The sequence below is a fragment of the Lates calcarifer genome, linkage group LG1 (genome assembly GCF_001640805.2).
Source record: "Lates calcarifer isolate ASB-BC8 linkage group LG1, TLL_Latcal_v3, whole genome shotgun sequence".
NCBI classification, from domain to species: Eukaryota; Metazoa; Chordata; class Actinopteri; family Centropomidae; genus Lates; species Lates calcarifer.
In genome coordinates, this window is record NC_066833.1 from 22,109,437 (window position 1) to 22,129,461 (window position 20,025).

At 38.7% G+C, this 20,025-nt stretch overlaps 2 protein-coding genes across 3 annotated transcripts; both read right to left on the reverse strand.

Moving 5' to 3' along the window:
* Positions 1 to 4,841, reverse strand: gpr18 (G protein-coupled receptor 18). Its single transcript, XM_018702791.2, has 3 exons — positions 4,709 to 4,841; positions 3,937 to 3,985; positions 1 to 3,646 (listed from the first exon to the last, which is right to left on the reverse strand). Exon 3 carries the CDS (start codon positions 3,637 to 3,639, stop codon positions 2,620 to 2,622), a length of 1,020 nt encoding a protein of 339 aa, XP_018558307.1. The 5' UTR covers positions 3,640 to 3,646; positions 3,937 to 3,985; positions 4,709 to 4,841; the 3' UTR covers positions 1 to 2,619.
* Positions 4,842 to 10,092: 5,251 nt separating this feature from the next.
* Positions 10,093 to 20,018, reverse strand: gpr183a (G protein-coupled receptor 183a). 2 transcript variants are annotated; one of them, XM_051072395.1, is made up of 2 exons: positions 19,879 to 20,018; positions 10,093 to 11,471 (listed from the first exon to the last, which is right to left on the reverse strand). In XM_051072395.1, exon 2 carries the CDS (start codon positions 11,446 to 11,448, stop codon positions 10,324 to 10,326), a length of 1,125 nt encoding a protein of 374 aa, XP_050928352.1. In that variant the 5' UTR covers positions 11,449 to 11,471; positions 19,879 to 20,018; the 3' UTR covers positions 10,093 to 10,323. The 2 variants fall into 2 exon arrangements, with proteins under 2 accessions (XP_050928352.1, XP_050928348.1); XM_051072391.1 differs by lacking the exon at positions 19,879 to 20,018 and adding an exon at positions 13,181 to 13,476.
* Between the last annotated feature and the right edge of the window lie 7 nt (positions 20,019 to 20,025).

Sequence of the window (20,025 nt, forward strand, 5' to 3'; positions counted from 1 at the left end):
TCTTAAGAAACACTTTTAATCATGATACAGATAAGTAGTACAACAGAGCACTACTTAGAAAAACAAATACAGCAACACTGTCTCTGATGATCATTTGATGCTGTGCTGACATGCAAACTCTATTAAGCTGTCTTCAAATATGCAAAAATGATATGATTTTACAATGATTACATATTCACTTCCCCAGCTGGCTGGCTCCAAGCGTCTCCATTTGTCATCGACTATTGTGTCCAATTATATGATTAGCTTTGAACACTCCAGCACTTCGAGAGCTCTCGTGTGTTCTGCCGCGCAGAGTGATTCACAAACAAAGTCATTACAACATGTATTCACACATATCAAATAACAAAACAGATGGCCACTGCGCTCGCCGCCTGATTTGTTTTCCACACGAGTGGTAGGGAAAAAAAAAAAAAAAAGTATTTTGTCTGAGCTGTGTTTAATGCTGACTGTTTTTATTCCCAAAGAAGAGCAGCTGGCTGTCGCGCTGTTAGATCAGCTCCTATGAAAGACAATCTTGTTTTCATTAATTTCTCTACAACAAAGGCACTTGTTGGGAAGATTTAGAATTACAGCCAGTAAAGCTTCCGGATAATTCATCACAGGGACTTGACAGGAAACTTAATTGTTTTAAATGCCAGTTGCTGTGAGCAGCGTGGCTGGTTTTTCTTTGATGTCTAACAGGTGGGACAGATAGATGACCCTCTGATGTTTCATTTGACCTTTGACCTCTTGGTTATAAATCTACTTGTAGCCCATCAGCCAATAAAGCTATCATCATGTGATGAACTGCAGTTCCCAGAATTCCATGTGAGATGGAAACTTGTAGTCTGCCTTCTTCTTATTGAAACACAGTTTAAATCTACCACCTCAGCTGTGTATGTCAGTGGCCATTTCTTGACTGTGAAGACTGTAAAAACCACAAACCATTTGGACTCTCTGTGCTGTTTATCCTTTTACCAGTGTAGTACACTAACTGAACTCCGTGAGAATTCAACTGAGCTTGCTTGTGAAGATGTGAGAAAACATGAATAAAACCAGAATCTCTTTAAGGAATAAAAGAACAGTATGACACAGTTGATTCAGTTGCGTTTGCAATTGATCTTCCATACGATAACCATTCTGAGAATTGCTATGGTAGATGTGGTTACACCACAGGGTGCAGTGCCTGTCTAATTGTATGAGACACTACATAGTTACTCAGCTACACTGACTCACTGTCTAATCCGGTTAAGGCTGTGTTGGTGTGACAGACACACTAACTTGATTATTTTAGCAACTGGCAACACCAAATCAATTCTTAGCTAGGGCGATGTTCGTGCAGGACACCTATCAAAACCATTCTTTCCCCCTTCACTTAAATTAAACAGTTTCTTCACAGAGATAGAACTGTCGCACGTTCACTACCCTCAAACTCATCACTTGTCTGTCATTTGGGGAATAAATTATGGATAAATTGCTGGATCTTGCAACATGGTGCTTATGCTCGCAGCAGAGACCTGACATTACAGTATCCCTGAGCAGAAAAGGTTTTCTCTTTTAAGGTTAAGGTTGCTTTAAATCTAGTAAATAGCCTCCCTGATGTCTCTTGAGGATGTTACTGTAAATGCACTTCAGCTGACTGAATCATTTAACATCTAATCAATATGATTCACGTTGCACCATAAACACACTTCAGTCGGATTCCTGGTTGAGGTGAGCTGTTACGACTCTAGTTAACAACTTCTCTGTGAGAAGCTGGAATGGTTATTTCACAGAATAAAAAGGGAAATATTTGCTTTTATAAAGCTAAAGATGAAATGTTACGATATGCAGAAACAACAACAACAACAACAAAAAAAAAAAGTAGAAGGTGCTCTACAGGATAGACACAAAAATCTAGCACTGTCCACTTGGAAAGTAAAGAAAGCTGTGTCTTGTGTTCCTCTGGCAGGTAGATGTGATCTAGCTGTGCCATGCTGCCATCACCTGGTCAATAAATTTTCAGCAACTTTCATGACGTTTGCTGTGTGTGTTTTAATTATAGATCCTACATACTATATTTACTAGGTTGTCATGCAACTTTGAGGTGCTACAGAGGCGAAGTTACAAATTTGCTGCAGCGACCAAACACAGACAGCCGCCTTTAAGAACCCACCACTGTTTCCTGTAGATTCCCCCACCCCGCACCCCACCCCCCCGTGGAGGCTGTCAGGCCCTTTATGGTTGTTGGGTGACGTAGTGAGAAGGCTGAGAGGAGTTTTACTGTTTATACATAATAACAAACCGAGCGCTGAGATACTGTTGGCTATGTTTTAAATGACTACCAGCTTTATTTTTGTCTGCCCGCGGTACACCTGAGCCACAGACACCCGTGCTGCGTCTGCCAGAGCAAAGATGCACAGAAAACATTGCAAGTCTCATGGGTGACTCAATCAGCTCTGAACACAGATGTTTTTGCCACAACAGCAGCACTCCCATACTGTGAGTGTAAATTACACCTTGGAAATTAATTGCAAGTTTTGATCCTTTTGATAATGAACCATGCACACAGTGATGCATTCAGTGCTTACAATGTGCCAAAGCATACACAGTACATATAGTGTGTGTGCTGTTTGACACCAGAGTTTGATGATGGTTTCATATCATTGCACTGGTCAGGTTGCTCATTGATCGAACGCTTCCTGTGTGTGTGTGCCTGCTCTTGCGTCTTACACTTCTCAGATAGTTCCTGTACAGAATCACACTGATCACCCTGTCTTGGAACTGTTTAGAGACAATGTAGTACAGAATAATGTCTAACACTGTGCTTACATTCATCAGGAATGTGGTAAAGACTGCCCCTGTGCTAAACCCCCCGTCTTCATCCGTCCCCAGCAAACGGAGCACTAAACACACATGAAAAGGCACAAAACACACCAGCACTTGGATGATGAGGGTGATGATAATCCGGATAGACTTCTGCTTCACTTTGGGTTTGAGTTTAGAGGTGCGGCCGTGGATCAGATTATCCACTATGACGATATAGCAGCCAATCATTATACATATGGGAACCAGGAAAAAGAAGATGAGTCTCACAAAGTTGACAGGGTTGTCGTGGCGCAAGTAGATGATGTCTTGCATCTTGATGCAAGTGGTAAAGTTGGAACTGCGATCGGGGTCATGATTGGTGAAGATCAGGGGTACGGTGCTGCCCAAAGTCATGAGCCACACTCCTAAACTGGCCACCACGGCCTTTGGGACATTCCTCAGCTCTTTGCCGTGCTTTGGCTGGACGATGGCCATGTAGCGGTCGGCGCTGATCAGAGCAAACAGCCACAGAGCAATGCAGGGGTAGAAAATGGTGAGAGCAGCACTGATCCGGCAAAATATATCCCCAAAGGGCCAGTAGTCCTGGTGGTGGTAAACCATCCTGAAGGGAAGCAGCAGGATGAAGGTGAGGTCTACCACCGCTACATTTATCATGTAGACTGTGACTGAGTTCCTCTTCTTGGTGGTGAGAGCAAACACCCACAGAGCTGTGAGATTGACTATGACTCCTATTATGAAAACGAAGCAGTAGAAGATCAGGCCTGCCATGCGGTACTCGACTGGTCCCTGCTCTGGCCTCTCAGCATCAGACTCCACAGACATGTTGGAGTTGTTCAGATCCAGCTTCATACTGAAACTTAAAAAAATCAGCAGAAAGAACAAAGAATTGTTATACAGCAAGACATTCCTGTTTGCTGTGTCTTGTTAATTCATGTATGTTGAAGAGGTCATGTGCTTCTACTGAGGTCTTAGTAAGGAATAGAGGGGTATGTTGGTCATCTGTACTGAACAATACTGTAATTTGCTATCAGCTACAAAAATAAGAATTTAAAATAAAAAGTTAAAGATGTCTTCTTTGATTAAATATTTGACTGAAGTTTGTACGATTCAAGCCTCAAGTTACAAATGAAATGAAATGTAACTTACTTTTGAACATTATGTGGAGATCCGTCTTCAGTCCATGTGAGTTTGAAATCTTAGAAAAACCAAACAAACGAACCAAAATCATAAAAAAAAAAATCCATTAAAGAGCTTTTCTTTTCAGTAAAAGTACAATTCTGTGTCTGAGAGAAAGAAATGTGTGACACAATTTGCTTTCCAGAAGAAACACTGGGGTAGAAATAGCCAGAGGCTGTATCTAAATATGGATGTGTCTGTATTTTACAGTTTGCAGAACCTGCTGCCTGATAATTTGAATACTTATTTTTAAAAGTTGTGCAGCTGCACTCTGTAAAACAGGAAGACAAATAGGTTGTATGTGTCTAGATGTGTCATTTTATGATTAAATGAGCAAATAGAGAGCAAATCTGTATATTGCAGCGTAGAAACGACACATTACCTGATGCTAAAAAAGTGGAAGTGAGATCGTTATCCCCGAGAAACTGATGTTGTCTTGATAAGAAATCATGTGACCTCAGTGTTTCATATTTAAGAATTTGTTTTTTTCCCTCGTTACTGCACTGTCTGTGCTGTCTGTTGCATATCATGTGAATTGTGGGTGATCATTAAGAAAAAAAACTAAACAAGCTGAGGAATAAAACAAACAAGGTGATTAAAATCAGTTTGTCCAAAAGTACAGCACCAATATGCACATATAGCAAGTTGCTATAAAACTCGACAGCCAAAATTACTTCTCCCTCCATCTTAAAGGTCAAACTGATCAGGTAGCCTTGCCTGGACAATAAAAGACTGCACTTACCACAGAAATCAAACAAACATCTTGTCAAGCCTGCACCAACAGGTTTATGAAGCGGCACAGCGATTTATCTGAGCACTTTGCTCTAACAGCCAAAACAGGGAAGTGAATGCTCTTTCAAAGGGCAATGTGATGGAAATGGTGGTGAGACTGAGCTCGGCGTAAAGCCCCCATCACTTCCTGTGTCGTGCCGTGGGCTGTAGTTTCTGTACTTTAGATTCCTTTACAGTATCTACGTAGTTGGAACACAAAGGGCTACAGCTTTCCACAGTCTGCAATTACACCCCCTTAAAGAAAATGATGTGCCATTAGAAGTGGGAGTGTGTTTGGCAGGCAGAGAGATGGCAGATTTAGGGCGAGTTATTGATTGGAAAAGTGGGGTCTGTCACAGCACATTAGTTCTCAGGGGAGTAATCCACAGCAGGTTGCTGTGAGAAGCATCTGCTGCTGGAGAGAAGTAATTAAAAACAGGATGTTGAGGCAGTTGCCATATAAACAGGAAATAAGATGGTGGTAATAGACACTTCACGCTGATGCTGTGAGATGGTTTTACACCGCGTCGACTTAATGGATGCAAAGCGCATACCTCAGGTGAAACGCTCAAGGTCAGTCTGGACCTGGATTGAATACAGATGAATGTGTGTGATTAATGTGTGCGTGAGCTGGTAACAACTATGAATTAGGACATTCGCTTTAAACAACATTGTGCAATCAAAACTTCTTCCCCTGATCTCCTGACTGGTAGTTTTCATTCCCATAGTACATTTCATGAAACAAGAAGTATATAGTACTTTCCCACAACTTCCTCTCTGTGCCTTCTGACTGCTCACCACTGTCTATTTGACCCCCCATAAAAGGCTGCATCCAAATTTGTTTTTGATGATGCAGATTTGCCATTTGATCAGCTCTGATGCCAAACCCTCTTCTGTGGTCACTGCATTTTTTTTACTGCTGTATTTTCAGCATGGCGTAGGCTGCTCATTCAGTCGAATTCTTATTCCCAGGAAATAATTATCTATCGGCTTGTCCTCTCGATGTGTCTTAAAAATCTCATACCAGATGGTACTTTGTGTTCATTGCAATATGTTGTTATGACAACAGTCTGTGTGATGTTTTCCTCTCCTTGATACTTGTCATGTGGTTGCCTCCCCACTCCATAATAAATCCTGTAATAGTCTTTTGTATGGTATAAACAATACAAATGCAGTTTTACTTACACAGACAGACAGAATTGGGTTCTGTCTTTTTTGTCTCTTCCCGTAATTCATTTATTTTATACTCTGCCACTTTTGTTTAATGTCAAACAGACAAAAGAACAATTCTAACAAAAGGATTAATTGATCCTCTTTTGTCACGCCTGTCAATATTGAGATTAGGTGTACGACGTCTGTGAAAAGTCCATTTTACTTCCTTTACTGTCACCTCTTTACCCCATTCTACACTGTCCTCTAGAGGCTGAAAGTGAATACTACAAATCTGAGTCTGTGCCTAGTAACCAGTATTTGTTGTCTTTGCAATAAGTCATTTATAAAATACTAGAATATTATAGACATATGAATTAATTGGATAACATTTAAGCTGTAGTAGCTGATGCAGAAAATAGCTAAGCCACAAAATCAAATGTTGTAAGGTCATTCAACATTTTAGACTTTTCCAAACTCAGCTTACACATTTAGAGAAAAGAGTCGCATAGGATTATATTATTCAATTAAAAGTTACACATCCCCCACAGACCAGGTTTTAAGGTATACAAAAATAATAAACATGTATATATGATATGGTGTAATCACAAAGACATTCAATTATTGTTAAACCTTATTTAAAATTCTTATATTGACATCTATTCCTTCTTCCAAAATATTATGAGTTGTACATAAGTGCAGAACTGGACACAAGATCTTGTAACTAGTCATGACGTCACAAAATCCCATTCGCACGTACACATCTAAAAACTCTGATTTTATGTTGAATCATATGTGTATCATATGTTCATAATATGAATAAAAACAGCCTTTGTATCAAACTCACACAGAGACGGACTGCATATCCTGTCACTTTAAGTCACAGGAAAGTCACAGATACAGATACAGAAATGCAGTTTGTTGGATAACACATTCAGATTATTGAAATAATGTGAACGTATCTATAACTGTGATACATTCAGGTTTCAGAGGTGTGGATACATTGTGTTTAGCTCTTCTGGTACTCCCTGCCCATCCCTTTAAAACAAACACTTTCCTGTAATTGCCTGAGAAATCATGCAGGTGATAGAAAAAAAAAAAAAACATAATAAAGCAGATGGCAGTTATGTGTATGAAATACAATATAAGTAGCCAGACTATCAACAAGGGACATGTTTCAGTGAAATAAAAAGTAAAAAATCCATCCATCCATCCATTATCTATATCTGTTAAGGGTCTGTGAGGCAACAGTGCTAACCACTCCAACCACCATGCTGCCTAATGTAATAGTATAAAATAAAGCATATGAAGTGTCAAGATGCAAATAAACCATCCAGCTTGTGGTGAGTTGTGCTTAATTGCCAAATAGTGTATCTCACTACATTCACAATTTGCTAAGAAAGAGAAAGGTATCCAAGGAAGTAAAAAAGAGAGTGAGTGTGTGGTTATGTTGAAATATTTCTGATATCATGGACCAGACCTATAGACCTGTAGAAAGTACCAACCAGAGGAGTGGGAACTTTTGTTTGCTTTCAGTATTGATTAATCTTTTTTTAAGACCTCTGTAATCTATTTTTTTCCTTAAAATGTCAGCAAATAGTGAAAAATGTTAAAATGGAAGATGACATAAACAATTAACTGACTATCAAAAAGCCCTAACTTTTGCAGCTCAAATAATCTGTATTTGTACAGTGGTTTAAGTACCACCAGGAAATAATACAGAATATAGAGTATATTCTGTTCACTGTGAGCAGATGTTTTGCTCTGTGGCTTTGCTCAAACCACCATTGGCAGTGGTTATGTCTCTGAACTTTTCTCCAGTGCTTTTCTTGTATCCTCAGTTGTGTCTTGTCTCTGTGCCATCTGCTGCTGAAGTCTGCTGGAGGAACAGTTGAGATCAAATACTGTTTTAACCTATCATCTGGTTTGTAACCAGAAGTTTGCACTCTGCCACAGACGAACAACCTGTGCTTTTGCTTTTTAAACCATAACCACCTACTTCCGCTAAACCCAAACCAAGTGTTTTAGTCACTCAACCTAAACCATATTTACTTGTCTACAACCATAATTCAACCCTTAACATAAGCCATACCTATAGTTGCAGAGTTGTATTGCAGAAATAGATACACAACTTAAAAAATGTTTGAATCATCCAGTATCCTGTCTGCCAACAGTTTAGTCTATGAAGTAATTTTGTCTCATTATACAACATGTCTGCATTACCTACAGTGATCACAGTAGAATTGTCTTAGTTTGGAATGATGAATGGTACAAAACCCAGAGTGGGCCCTTGAGGTGACGATAACCATGCCTCATTACATGGCCTTTCAAGTGAATTCTGGTAATTGTAGTAATAGTTTTTTTTTCCCCCACATGAAAAAAATAAAATGATTGAGACCGTTCATTTTAACATGTGTGTCTCTGAGATGTTGAGATGTGAAATGATCTTCAAATGAGATTGGTAATTCAGACACTTCCTACGCCCTTCTTTTGTAAGACATGTGAGTCACACTGATCATATTGAGTAACACTGTTCTTGGATGTCTTGTTGTTCCTGATAGTGCTGTTGAAAGCTGTAATGACAGATGAAGTTTGACACCACAGATTTGAAAAAAAGAAAAAAAAAGAAAAAAGAAAAAAGTATTAAATCAAAAAGGCTCCAAACTTATCAGCAAACCAAAAGTTTCAAGTGGATACAACACACAGATTTGGGTTGCTGTAACTCTGAGTAGATCAAGAGTGACAGAAATTCTGAGTGCGATAATGTAAAATAAGAAGTCATAAAAAGAGATTAAGTTAAATCGGTTAACTCAAAATTTTACTGAAGATGCCTTGGAATTGGTACAGTGACCCATATACTATACACACAGTTCTGTAATTCTGACGTTTTAGAATTTTCCTTTATTTCAGATATTATTCAAATATGGTCAAACTTTAGAGCGAACGTGGGTTAACATTATTTTAATGTAGAGCAGATTAACAGTTTCACTAACAGTGTCTATCAGTGTTATCTCTTGGAGCTGAGCAATTTTATAACCAAATGTTTGTGCCAGGAGTTTAGAAGGATGATTAGGAGGAAGAGCAGAGTGTGAATCGGACATATCTGTCAATCACACAGTCAACAACACTGTTAAAAAATATACTGGATACTTTTTTGAGTCATTACAGTGCATGATCCCCTTGACTTTTCCACTCAGCCCTCATGGCCCTTCACTGTCTAAACCGTGTCAGGGGCCGTTTTGCGAGGACAGATACTCATCATGCAGAGCACCAACAGAGAAACATTTGAAACTTCATTCTGTTGAGTCAAATGCAGTTTTGCATCAAACCTTGTGAACTTCATGATGTTATTTATTTCTTACTCATTACCACAGACTTACACGTTGATGACATGACTGTCGTGTGCGTTGCTGTATGCAGATCGCACATGTGGGATTACAGAGCATTACAATTAAACCAATTAAACCATTAAATACCAAAAATAAAGACAAAACACATGAAACACACAAAATTGTTGGTGGAACTGTCACAGAAATGTGCATTTGTACAAACAGAGGCCATTAAATATTTCAACAAATCCAGCATTCTGGACAATAATATGCATTCATGTTGTTACAATTGTCTTAACAGATGTAAAATTAAAACAAAATTTAAACTCCAAAAACAGCTCAGTCCACAAGCAATTAAATAAAATTATAACATTGTTCATGAACAGTTTTTAGCATGACTAAAGGAATGCTAAAGCAGCTGAAATAATGAATATACAGTTCATCACTTTTCCTGAGATATTACAGCTGTATACTGAAGTGAAACTTGAGATTCCGAGTCTGATTTCATTTTGGAATGAAACTCATATTTACTTCCACTTTAAACATCTCAGTTCCTAAAAGTAACACTGTGAGGACTGGATCAGTTGTGAGGTCACTGTCTGATTGAAAATATTAAATTGTTGCTTTCAACATTTTTTTCTTTCTTTCTTTCTTTTTTTTCAGGGTGAGTATATTGCATGTATGAATATAACTCTTCACATGTTGACTTGTAGATGTCGATTGTCCACTTTCCTATACACCCCTGCCTCATCAGTTTACTGACATGGTACAAGCATGCTTTATTCAAAAGTTTTCTTTCTTTCCCTAGCTGCAATAACTTCTACTTTCCTGAGAAAATCACCAATATTCATGAGAAGCTATGTAAACAAAAGGGGTGCTTCAATTAAAATTTTGTTGATGTTCCTTCCCTGTGTAAACTGATCTGGTCCAATACACCCAAATTGCTATGGATCCAGATGCTGAGTAGCTGCTTGAAGTCCATGATGGCATGACTGAATCCATTTCAGTGTTGAGATCAGTTTGTCTGACACTGTCCTGATTGAAGTAGCCCCACTGAGACAAAAGTTTCCCACATCTTATGCAACTCTCAGTGCCTCAGCCCTTCAGTTTACTCATTCCTGTGTGATCTCCTTTCTGTGAGTCTTTCACTGGTTCCACCTATAATAGAACTGTTGAGTTGGATCTTGTTGCCGTCAATTATATCCTTGGAGGAGCCCTCGGGTGATGTCCTCACTACACTGGAGAAGGACATGCTGACCTGCATCTTCAGCAGCTTCATAAGTTTCCTCTTGTAGCCCTTGCAGGCAAAGAAGTAGATAAACGGATCCAAGCAGGAGTTGAAGTTCATCAGACACACCGTGATGTGCAGCGATACCTGAAAGGCTGTGAGATCAGCACAGTCAGGTTCTGAGGACAGTTTGCGGATCATGTACTGCAGGATGTCGATGTGATAGGGGCTGAAACAGATGACAAACACCAGGGACACACAACAGATCACACCGATGGCCTTGCGGCTACGACCAGACTTTTCCGTCAAATGGTTGGTCTTGGCTGATAAGTGGAGTTTGGAGCATAAGACGGAGTAACACACCAGGATGGTGATCACAGGGATAATATAACCGAGGAAGACAGCACCAATCAGTATATTGGCAATATGGTCGACCTTGTCAAAATTGGGGTATTCCATGCAGGTGATGTAGCCACCATCTTCCTCGCCGGTCATTGGCATGCCAAGAAGGGGGAGGGTCTGTGCCAGGACCAGCACCCAAACACCAACACAAATATAGCGCACGTTACTGACCTTCCTGAGTCGAGCAAAGCGCAGAGGCAAGACCACAGCGATGAAACGGTCAATGCTGAGGCAAGTCATGAAATTGACCCCTGCGTAGGTGTTGATATAGAAGATGAGGCCCGAGATCTTGCACAGCATCTCGCCCAGAGGCCAGTGGAAGCCCAGGGCATAGTAGACAATCCTCACAGGCAGAGACAGGGTGAAGAGGATATCGGAGATGACCAGGTTGAGAGAGTACAAGGTGGTGGAGTTGATCTTCTTCAGATTGGGACGGATGACGTGGAGGGCGAGGCAGTTACCGAGCAGCCCCACAATGAACACAGTGCAGTAGAAAATAGGCATGACGACCCTGGCATAGTGCCGGTGGGCGTATAGGGTGCCACAGTTACTGTTGTTGAAAGGTGAGGAGGTGAAGGTCATAGGCCCAGTGGTAGAAGCCATCTTGGTATTTTCGGAACCAGTAACTGCAAAAAGGAAAATAAAATGTGCCAATGCTTTGGTTAAACTTTCAGAAATGTAAAAAAAAAAAAAAAATACAATGCAATAGTCTATGTCTATGTTGAAATGAAACTTCTCAGTCTAGTACAACCCTGGACCAAGAGTACATGCAGGTTTAAGGCTTTGCTTTCAAAAAGGAAGTAAAAGAAGTTACGATATTTCTCATAACTCCTTTCCAGACAACTTGCAATATTAAGCAGATGTTTCCTTTAAAGTCCCTTACTGTAAGGTAAGACTGTTTCATCAGAAAAAATGTCATGACAATATTAACATGACCTTTAATTGTACAGATGTTTTTCTTTCTGTTTGAGTTGAAAGAAATTATGAAAAATAATAAAATAAAATGCCTTCACCATATGTTGGAAGCTGAAAAAGATTGTATTTGTTTTACCCTCAGTTAAACAAAACTAACTTGTGTTTCAAGCTGTAAGGTAACTCACTATCAGGTAATGTGACACAGCCTGTGCTGTCAAACTGAAGTTGTTTTTGTGGTGTGTAGTGCCACCTTGTGGTTCTTTTTTGAGGAAAGCCCATCAGAGACAGAACATCTTGACTTTTGCCCTCATTTAACTAAAACAAAGGGTGAAAGTAAAGTTAAAAAAAAAAAAAAACTGATAAGAAGTGATGTCTGACTAAAACTGGAAAGCACCTACACTTTTTTTTTACTTATCACTGAGCAATATGCATTTTGCTTCATTTTTATTCTGAGGACACAGAACATCATAATGTTATTATCAGAACTTTGATCATCATGAGAACATTTCCAACTTGATTACATATGAAGATGACATTAAAGAAAGAGCAGATGTGTCAGGGGAAATAGATTAGCTGCCCTAAAAATTTGCAAACTATCAACACAATCACCCACTGATGTACATGGTTGACTCACAGGACATAGTTGTTTTTTTAATAATCATTTTTGTACCTAAAAGTGACATGAAGGAAGTCTGTGAACAATAACAGCTTTGCTGTGATTCTGAATGCAGCTGCAACACTCTCACACCTAGACCAAAAAAAAAACTGGTGCTGAAAGACAGCCTTGTAAATGAGGAAGTCTGCTTCCCCAGGGTGCCCTGCCTTTAGAATGGTAGGCGGTTGGAAAGTCATATTGTTTAAGCCAAAAATTATTACCCGCTCCTGCTGTGGCTATCTCCTCTTGCAGTGGAGAAAAACATTTCCTGGCCCACTGACACAAGTGAAGAGGTATTACAGTTTGAAATGTATGTCAATGATATACTTTGTACATTTCCAATGAGACACTAACAGTTATTAAAGTGGTTTGCTTCCAGCTGTGATTGACTGCCTGCACTCTGATATGAATTGGTATTTTAGTGCTCATAAAAGACCAAAGTTATGTCATAATCCAATATTCATTATTTTTAAACATTAGAGGACATAGTTTGTAAAGGTGTGGTGATTTTCAAAAATGCCGTACTGCACTTTAAATACAATTTTAGTTAGCTTCTCTTTTTGCAAGGATAGGTCCCAGAAATTTTCATGTTGTAAATCTCTCTCTGACTGTGGAATACAGAGCATTTTTCACAACATAAATCCATTACAAGCTTACAAATTCAAAATGTAACGCTTCTCCTCTGGTTACAAGTCAGATAACGCACACACATCAGACACAGACACACACACACACTTAGGATACACTTTGGAAAGAGAAGCTTACCTCACAGATAGAATATGTCTTTCCTCAGATTTACTGAAGCCACATAGATCCAGAAGAAGTTAAACTTTTGTGCAAAGTTTATCTCAGTTATACAACCTGTCCTGACAGCACTACAACCACACTGCGCTGAGTGAGAACAGCATGACATACAGAAATCAAGATCCGTATCTGCTGCCCGTAACCATAGTGACAAAATATCCTGTTGTAGCTCTCTCTCTCTCTCTCTCTCTCTCACTGCCAATGTATGTGCCTCTCTCACTTTTGCTAAACCTTTCAAATTTTCTCTGAGCGCACAATTTTGAAACACTCACTGATTGCACCCAAAAAAAGTATCCAACACTATGTGATGCTAAACGGATGTATGTAATATTTCAGTTGGCCTTTATGATTGATAAAGCTGCGGGGGTTGAGCCACCTGTGGCATATTTCAGGAAAGGAAAATCAACGTTTCATACTGCATGCTGTGCCATGTGTGTACTCATGGGAGGATGTGGCTTCAGCTGACATCTAGCTTGTTGTAAAGAGACATGTTTCACTAATGTGACAATAGCCCCCCTTCTTTTGCACAACAATTACATCATAGGTCTCTCAGACAATCCCTAATTCAAATTCGGACTCTTTTGAAATTTCCCTTTAGACTAAGCAAATGACTGACAGCAAAAATTTCCCCTTTAGTCCAGAGGCACCTTTGTTTTGATAATGTTTTGAGCTCTGACTGACCACAGATGTACAGTTATGACTAATTTTGCTCAGAACAAAGATTTCTTTTGAGATTGTTTGCTTTCGAGCACTGGTGCCATGGGTGGCACAGAACTATCAGAAGTGATTGGAAGTATGATACAATCTTTCTGCCCAAAATCACCAAGGACTTCCTGTGGTGAGAGTGATTCGGAGTCAAAAGGCCTCAGCAAATAAATATAGGTTATGGTTTATGGTGGAGGAGTAGAGCCACATGGTACAGACACAAATATGCTTTGGTGTTAGAGATGAGAGAAAGGTTTAAACGTAAGAAGTGGTCAAGCAAGGAGAATGTGACTAAAAAAGTGTAAAATGTATGTAAGCAGCCTATTAGTATTGATACTATTTGAATCAGGGGTTGCTCTACACATAAATACATACATACGTTTGTGCACTAACTGTTACCCTGTGGTTTTCACACCTTTGAATCACTCCCGCCCTTTTGGTTTACTTCTACTTACAAACATTTTCAGCTGTGAGACATACACTATGATAACACAAGCATGATGGTATGTATAAACATTATAGATGCACATTTGGTGTTTCCAATCAATCCACTTATTTATCTATATTAATGGATATTAAGTTTGTTTTTCCCATTCCAGCTGCAATCAAGACAGTGCAACAGCACAAGAAAAAGGTAATACAAATACCAGAAATAACAGAATACAAATAAGCAAGAATTGCATTCAGTTTTTTTTATTGACCACAACCTTCCTTTGTTCAAAACAAGCAGAGGAAACAGTGTAACTTCCTCATGGTCTGGCCTTGTGGGTCTGACTCACTGGGCTTCAGACAGCCAGGTCACACCCATCGTTGACAGACAACAGGCATGGTACCGTGCCATGGCTATTCATAGAAGACAATGGGGTGAATACCAATGAAAAGACACTTATGTGTTTACTGCTCCTCTAGATATTTGAGTCTTATTTTCTGAGACATGAACCACTAATAATAATAATAAGTAGAAGAATATAGTATATGGTATGTAGTGTAATAATAATAATAATAATAATAATAATTATGATGATGATTATTATTATTGATGATGATTGATGATTGTAAAAGAAAGACTGTGGGTTGGATCGTGTGACACTGGCATTTCTCAGCAACGTATTTGATACTTATCAGTGTTTTGTACATCCTGTGCATAATAAAGGAAGTTTTGACAGAAACTTCAAGAGGAAATGTTCTTTAGCTGCGTCTGTTGAAATATAATACGCTGTGGGGCTATTACAGCCTTTAACTGATCCACTCATTTATGTTATTGGCCAAGTTTTTAAACAGAGGGTGGATAAATGTAAGAGATCAGGAGTGTTCTTATGGTATTACGTTTTTTTAGCCCTTACGTATCATACTCTAGCTTTGATTTTACACCTGAATAAATAAAGCGTCAATAGAGTGATATCAGGCCTCCCTGCTGTTTTTCTATATGTGGTTAAGATGAGATTGCAACAGTGGTACAGGAAACTTCTGTGGCTGTTCTTCTTCTTTAGAAAAAACACCGGTTGAGTAACAAAATTCACATCAGACCACTAACTTATGGAATTTTAGAGCTCCTTATTTGATAGGATTTGAATGTAAAATGTAGTAACATGAACTCAGAGGAGTCAGTTATAGAATCAGTATTACAACCATGTTTTTTGGGTAAAAACAAAACACTTAACATTAAGATTATTTTTTTTACAAATAACAAGTAATATTTTCTATTTATATTTTATTTCACCTTTAACCTCTTTCACTGCTGTAAGGAGTTTGCTTCTGACCAAATGATGCATCATTTGTGTAACATGCAATACCATCAGACTTGTATAGGACAGCTTTAGGACACCTTTTGTTGTGTTGGCTCTGCACTCCAGCACATTTGATTTATAATAAAACAACATTTAAAGTTGTTGATATCTGCATTTGTTGAACTCCAATTGAGTTAATCAGAGTTCAGAGTTATACAGTCTTTATACAAAGAGAGTGACACACTGAGGATGTTCACCCAAAACGGATGTAGACACCCTCCCACCACCTTTAATAATTAAAAGTCAGCACTTTAACTCCATGATGATGGATGCATGTCAAAATCCAATATGTTGACGTACAGAACCATAACAATGATGAACTTATCACTGTCCTAAAACTTTGCAACTGCACTACAACTCTCTCAGAGTTATGTAACTTTGTGACCTTTTACTCTGGATCAGTGGAGCTTACAGCAGAGGATGTGTTGTAATGACTGTGTTGTTGGCTTTATTCCTCTTACTTGCTGCTGTATCATGCCACAAGAATTTGGAACTATATTTGGTTATCAAAATCATATATTATTTCTAATAGTAACAATTTTAAGGGTGTTTTGTGGAGTATATTTGCCAATATTTCCCTCTGTGCACAATGCAGAACATGATTGCCTAAAACAGGAACAGCTCTCTCCTCTGGCAAGAGAAGAGTACTGCAGTTGCTGAGGTTCAGCTCACTCATGGTGGGGGTAAAGGAGAACAGTCTAGGTAAAAGTATTGCATTTGACACCTGATTACAGTACACAAAGACTTTTTGTGTTGTAACTCCAGTAAGTCACAGGATGGCAGCAATGTGTTAGCTGCTCTGTCAGAGGTAAATTCTCCCCCAGATAAATTCAAAACATTGCTGAAGACAAAGGTTAAAGATTGATTTTCTGTCACTGCTACCCAGCTATAACTGCAACCATCTACATGAAAGTGAATCAGGTACTATAGATTGCAAGTCCATGGTTGTCATCTGAAATAAAATTTTGTATGATTTGAAATGATCCCAAATATGCATATCTAATCTAAAATATTGAACTCCTTCTTGTATGACATTTGATATGATAATGAAAAAAAGAGCAGAACAGTGTATTGTATATACCTGAATATGTACATGTAATGTATATGTAAATACTTGTCTGGCTTTCCCAGTCACTAGTGGTTAGCTTGGTTTACTGAAAGTAACAGCTTCAAACCAAAAACCGCAAAACAAGCTCTCTGCACTCTACTCTTTTCAACCATATGTCTATTCATTCTTTTCTACTTTCTACGTTTATGGGAAAATATAATATAATATATAAGTATCTCCTTCCTCTGTAACTAGTCTAAAATCCAATGTGCATAGCAATTAAGAGAAACCACAAAGATAGAGGGTGAACCTATATAAATATGGCCCTTATATTGTAAACAACAACATTGTCTCTGCCACATGATAACACCCCCATTCCCCCCCAAACTACTATTTTCCTCTGTCTCTCCATTAACCATCCACCTGAGAAGAGATGCTGTAATGCTGCCTATAGTGCTGAAGAAACAAACTGGATGCACTGTTGGCTTTTTGTTTGTGTGTGTGTGTGTAAAATTTGCTGACAATAAAAATATAGAATAACATCAGCCTCACCCTGTAACATGTGAGAATTTCCTGTCCCATCAACCAGCAGTTGATGTTGGGTTTTCAAAAAAGTTTTAAGAGGAAGTATCATGAAAAACAAGAACAGACTGTTTAGGTGGATTTGTGATGTATTAAATGCTGTTTTAAAAAAAAAAAAAAAATCTGAGGCCAGTACTCACTGCTTATAAACTGTGACTGGTTGGAAACTTCTTAATGTGACGAAATTACACCTTTGGAGCACTCTGAACAGACCAAGAAGAAAAATACACTGATAAATATGTGGTTGATAATGAATAATTATATGGTAATGTTAATAAATGTCAAGCATCCTGTTTCCTATTGGAAATGGACTTTTGGTGTGAAGACACGACCTGATAATTTTCATCAATGTGCTTTATAACCACACAGTTACAGTAGTTTCAAGTAGTTATATCACTGTGTGCCTTGTAATAGATGTCATGTGCAGCTGTTGAAGAAACAGATCATTAAGAATTTAGCATTTAGCATCAAAACCACCTGCTGATATTGATATACAGAATGTCCCCATATCAATAGTCTGATTGGTGAATGAGTCATTGCATGAATGTAATGTGTGGCTGATTTGCAGTAAATACACTGAAACATGCAAAAACTCTTTGCTCTCAAAAGTTATTAACTCTGTGCACACTCCTCCTTAACCTTCATATGAAATGTTAAAAGGGATTTTGAGGTAAACAGTTCAGAGGATTCAGCTATGGGTCACTGCCAGCACCTCCAGGCATCATTTAATAACATTTAACTAACTGGGGGTCATTAGGGGTGGCACAGAAAAGTAGAAGAGGGCTTTGCCAGACTAAGAAGCCACAAACTGACTCTGTCCATCATGAGGAAGTGGAAACGTTGCAGTCCTTCAAAAATGAGTGTGCATTAACAACAAAGTTGACTCCTACCAAAAGAGCACTGAGAAGAGACAACAGTCACAGTCAAGTGTTCTGTCTCACGTACTAGAATGTTTCTGGCATGAACTTTGATGTCACACCAAAGTTTGGTTGTATGCAAAGGAAACACAGTTGGTTTGTGGGTGTTTGTTTGATTAAACATTGTTTGATTTGACTGATGTACTTGAGGTCAGGGTTGTTTTGTGTCATTTTACTGTAATGGAAAGTGTGCAGGTTACCAGGCAGTTAGCCCTTTTGATGAGATGGAATTTCACCATTGTTAGCTACCATACTCTGTGATGCATTACAGTAAAGGAAAAACATATAATTTTTCTGTGTTTAACATTTCTAATTTGGAGGTCAGGTCTGAATCGGATTAATATACTTATGAATATGAATGAATTATCTAGATACTACAATAATGTCCAGGAAACTCAGAATTGAAGATGTGAAACTCTTGTCTGAATTATCTGACATCTGGTGACATGCAGGGCTGCTTTTGCTTGCTAGACAGCATTTCACACACCTGCATGCAATGCCTGTGAGTGGCCAATATCATTGAGTTTAGCTCAATGATACAGCCAGTTAGCCATAATACTGTTACTAATGAGGCTGTGAAATCAACCATGGCTGCCTTTTACAGAATTATTAGAGCCAGTATTACACAAGCAACCTCCTGGTAAACATTTATGCATTGATAAGGACAATTAATCTAGCTGCTTTTTTTTTTGGCTTATTCCGACAATATGAGTTATGACAGAACTTAAATCTGCTCCATTCAATATTTTTTATAATAATAATGGATCAAATGACTGCATGCAATGTGACAAAGGCCGCTTATAGCAACAAATCCACAGAGAATTGTGACTCAACTCAGCAGTTCCCCACAGCTCTTTTTAGCGTCTGTTTTAGGTCTTCAACTTTACTATTTTGACTCATTCTTACCGCTTTCATCAGTGTCAGTGTTAGCAATAGCCAGCAGCTGTTTTTAGCAAAAAAGCTGTAAAACTCCAGGGTGTGCTATCTGCCTAGCACCAAACAGCAAGCAAACTAAGGTAGATAGGTGAACATAGTGGAACATTTAGCAGCTAAAGAGCCAGATATTTTCCTCAGGAGCTGGTGGATAGTAAAACAGAGAAAGGTGAAGAATCGTCAGGGGATCCCTAACACAACTCCAAATGACTGTCAGTGTCTGCTCAATGTGTAAAAAGGGCACTACTTGCAAACATGTCAGCCATCAGTCTGTCATCAACTTTATAAAGTCATTGTACACTCAGCTGGCAGTTTATCAGGTACACCTAGCTAAAATACATGATGCAGTACAGTTCAACAGCTCCACAAGTTTATCATACAATGGAATCAACTCTCCTCTGTAGCAATTCAACAAAAACTGAAAACTATAACATGCATGGCCATTGTATTAGGATGCATTAGTTTTAGCTGGGTGTACCTACTAAACTTCCAACCGAGTATATGTCTACTACCCAAGTGTAAAAGGCTTGTTGTGCTTGTTGTGCTTGTTGTCCAAAACCACCACATTTCCTCTCTCAAATGAAAAGCGGACTCTTGGCATCTTCAGCTAGACACATCCTCTAAACCTACAAATCACTTTTTTTATTTATTTATTTTTTATTTTTTTATTTTTTGTAGGGCTCTTACCTTTTTTGGGGTTCCTTTTATGCCTTCAGAACAACACAACTCAGAGTACAGGCCTTTTGTCTTCACGGATGTCCCAGATCATCATACCTCTCTACAAGAAACCACTTCCCTTTTGAAAGACTTTTTGCAGTCCAACCTCCATTAAAT

Bases quoted from the DNA above. Each gene is read 5' to 3' on its own strand.
- gpr183a (XM_051072395.1), bottom strand. From the start codon at position 11,448: ATGGCTTCTACCACTGGGCCTATGACCTTCACCTCCTCACCTTTCAAC.
- gpr18 (XM_018702791.2), bottom strand. From the start codon at position 3,639: ATGAAGCTGGATCTGAACAACTCCAACATGTCTGTGGAGTCTGATGCT.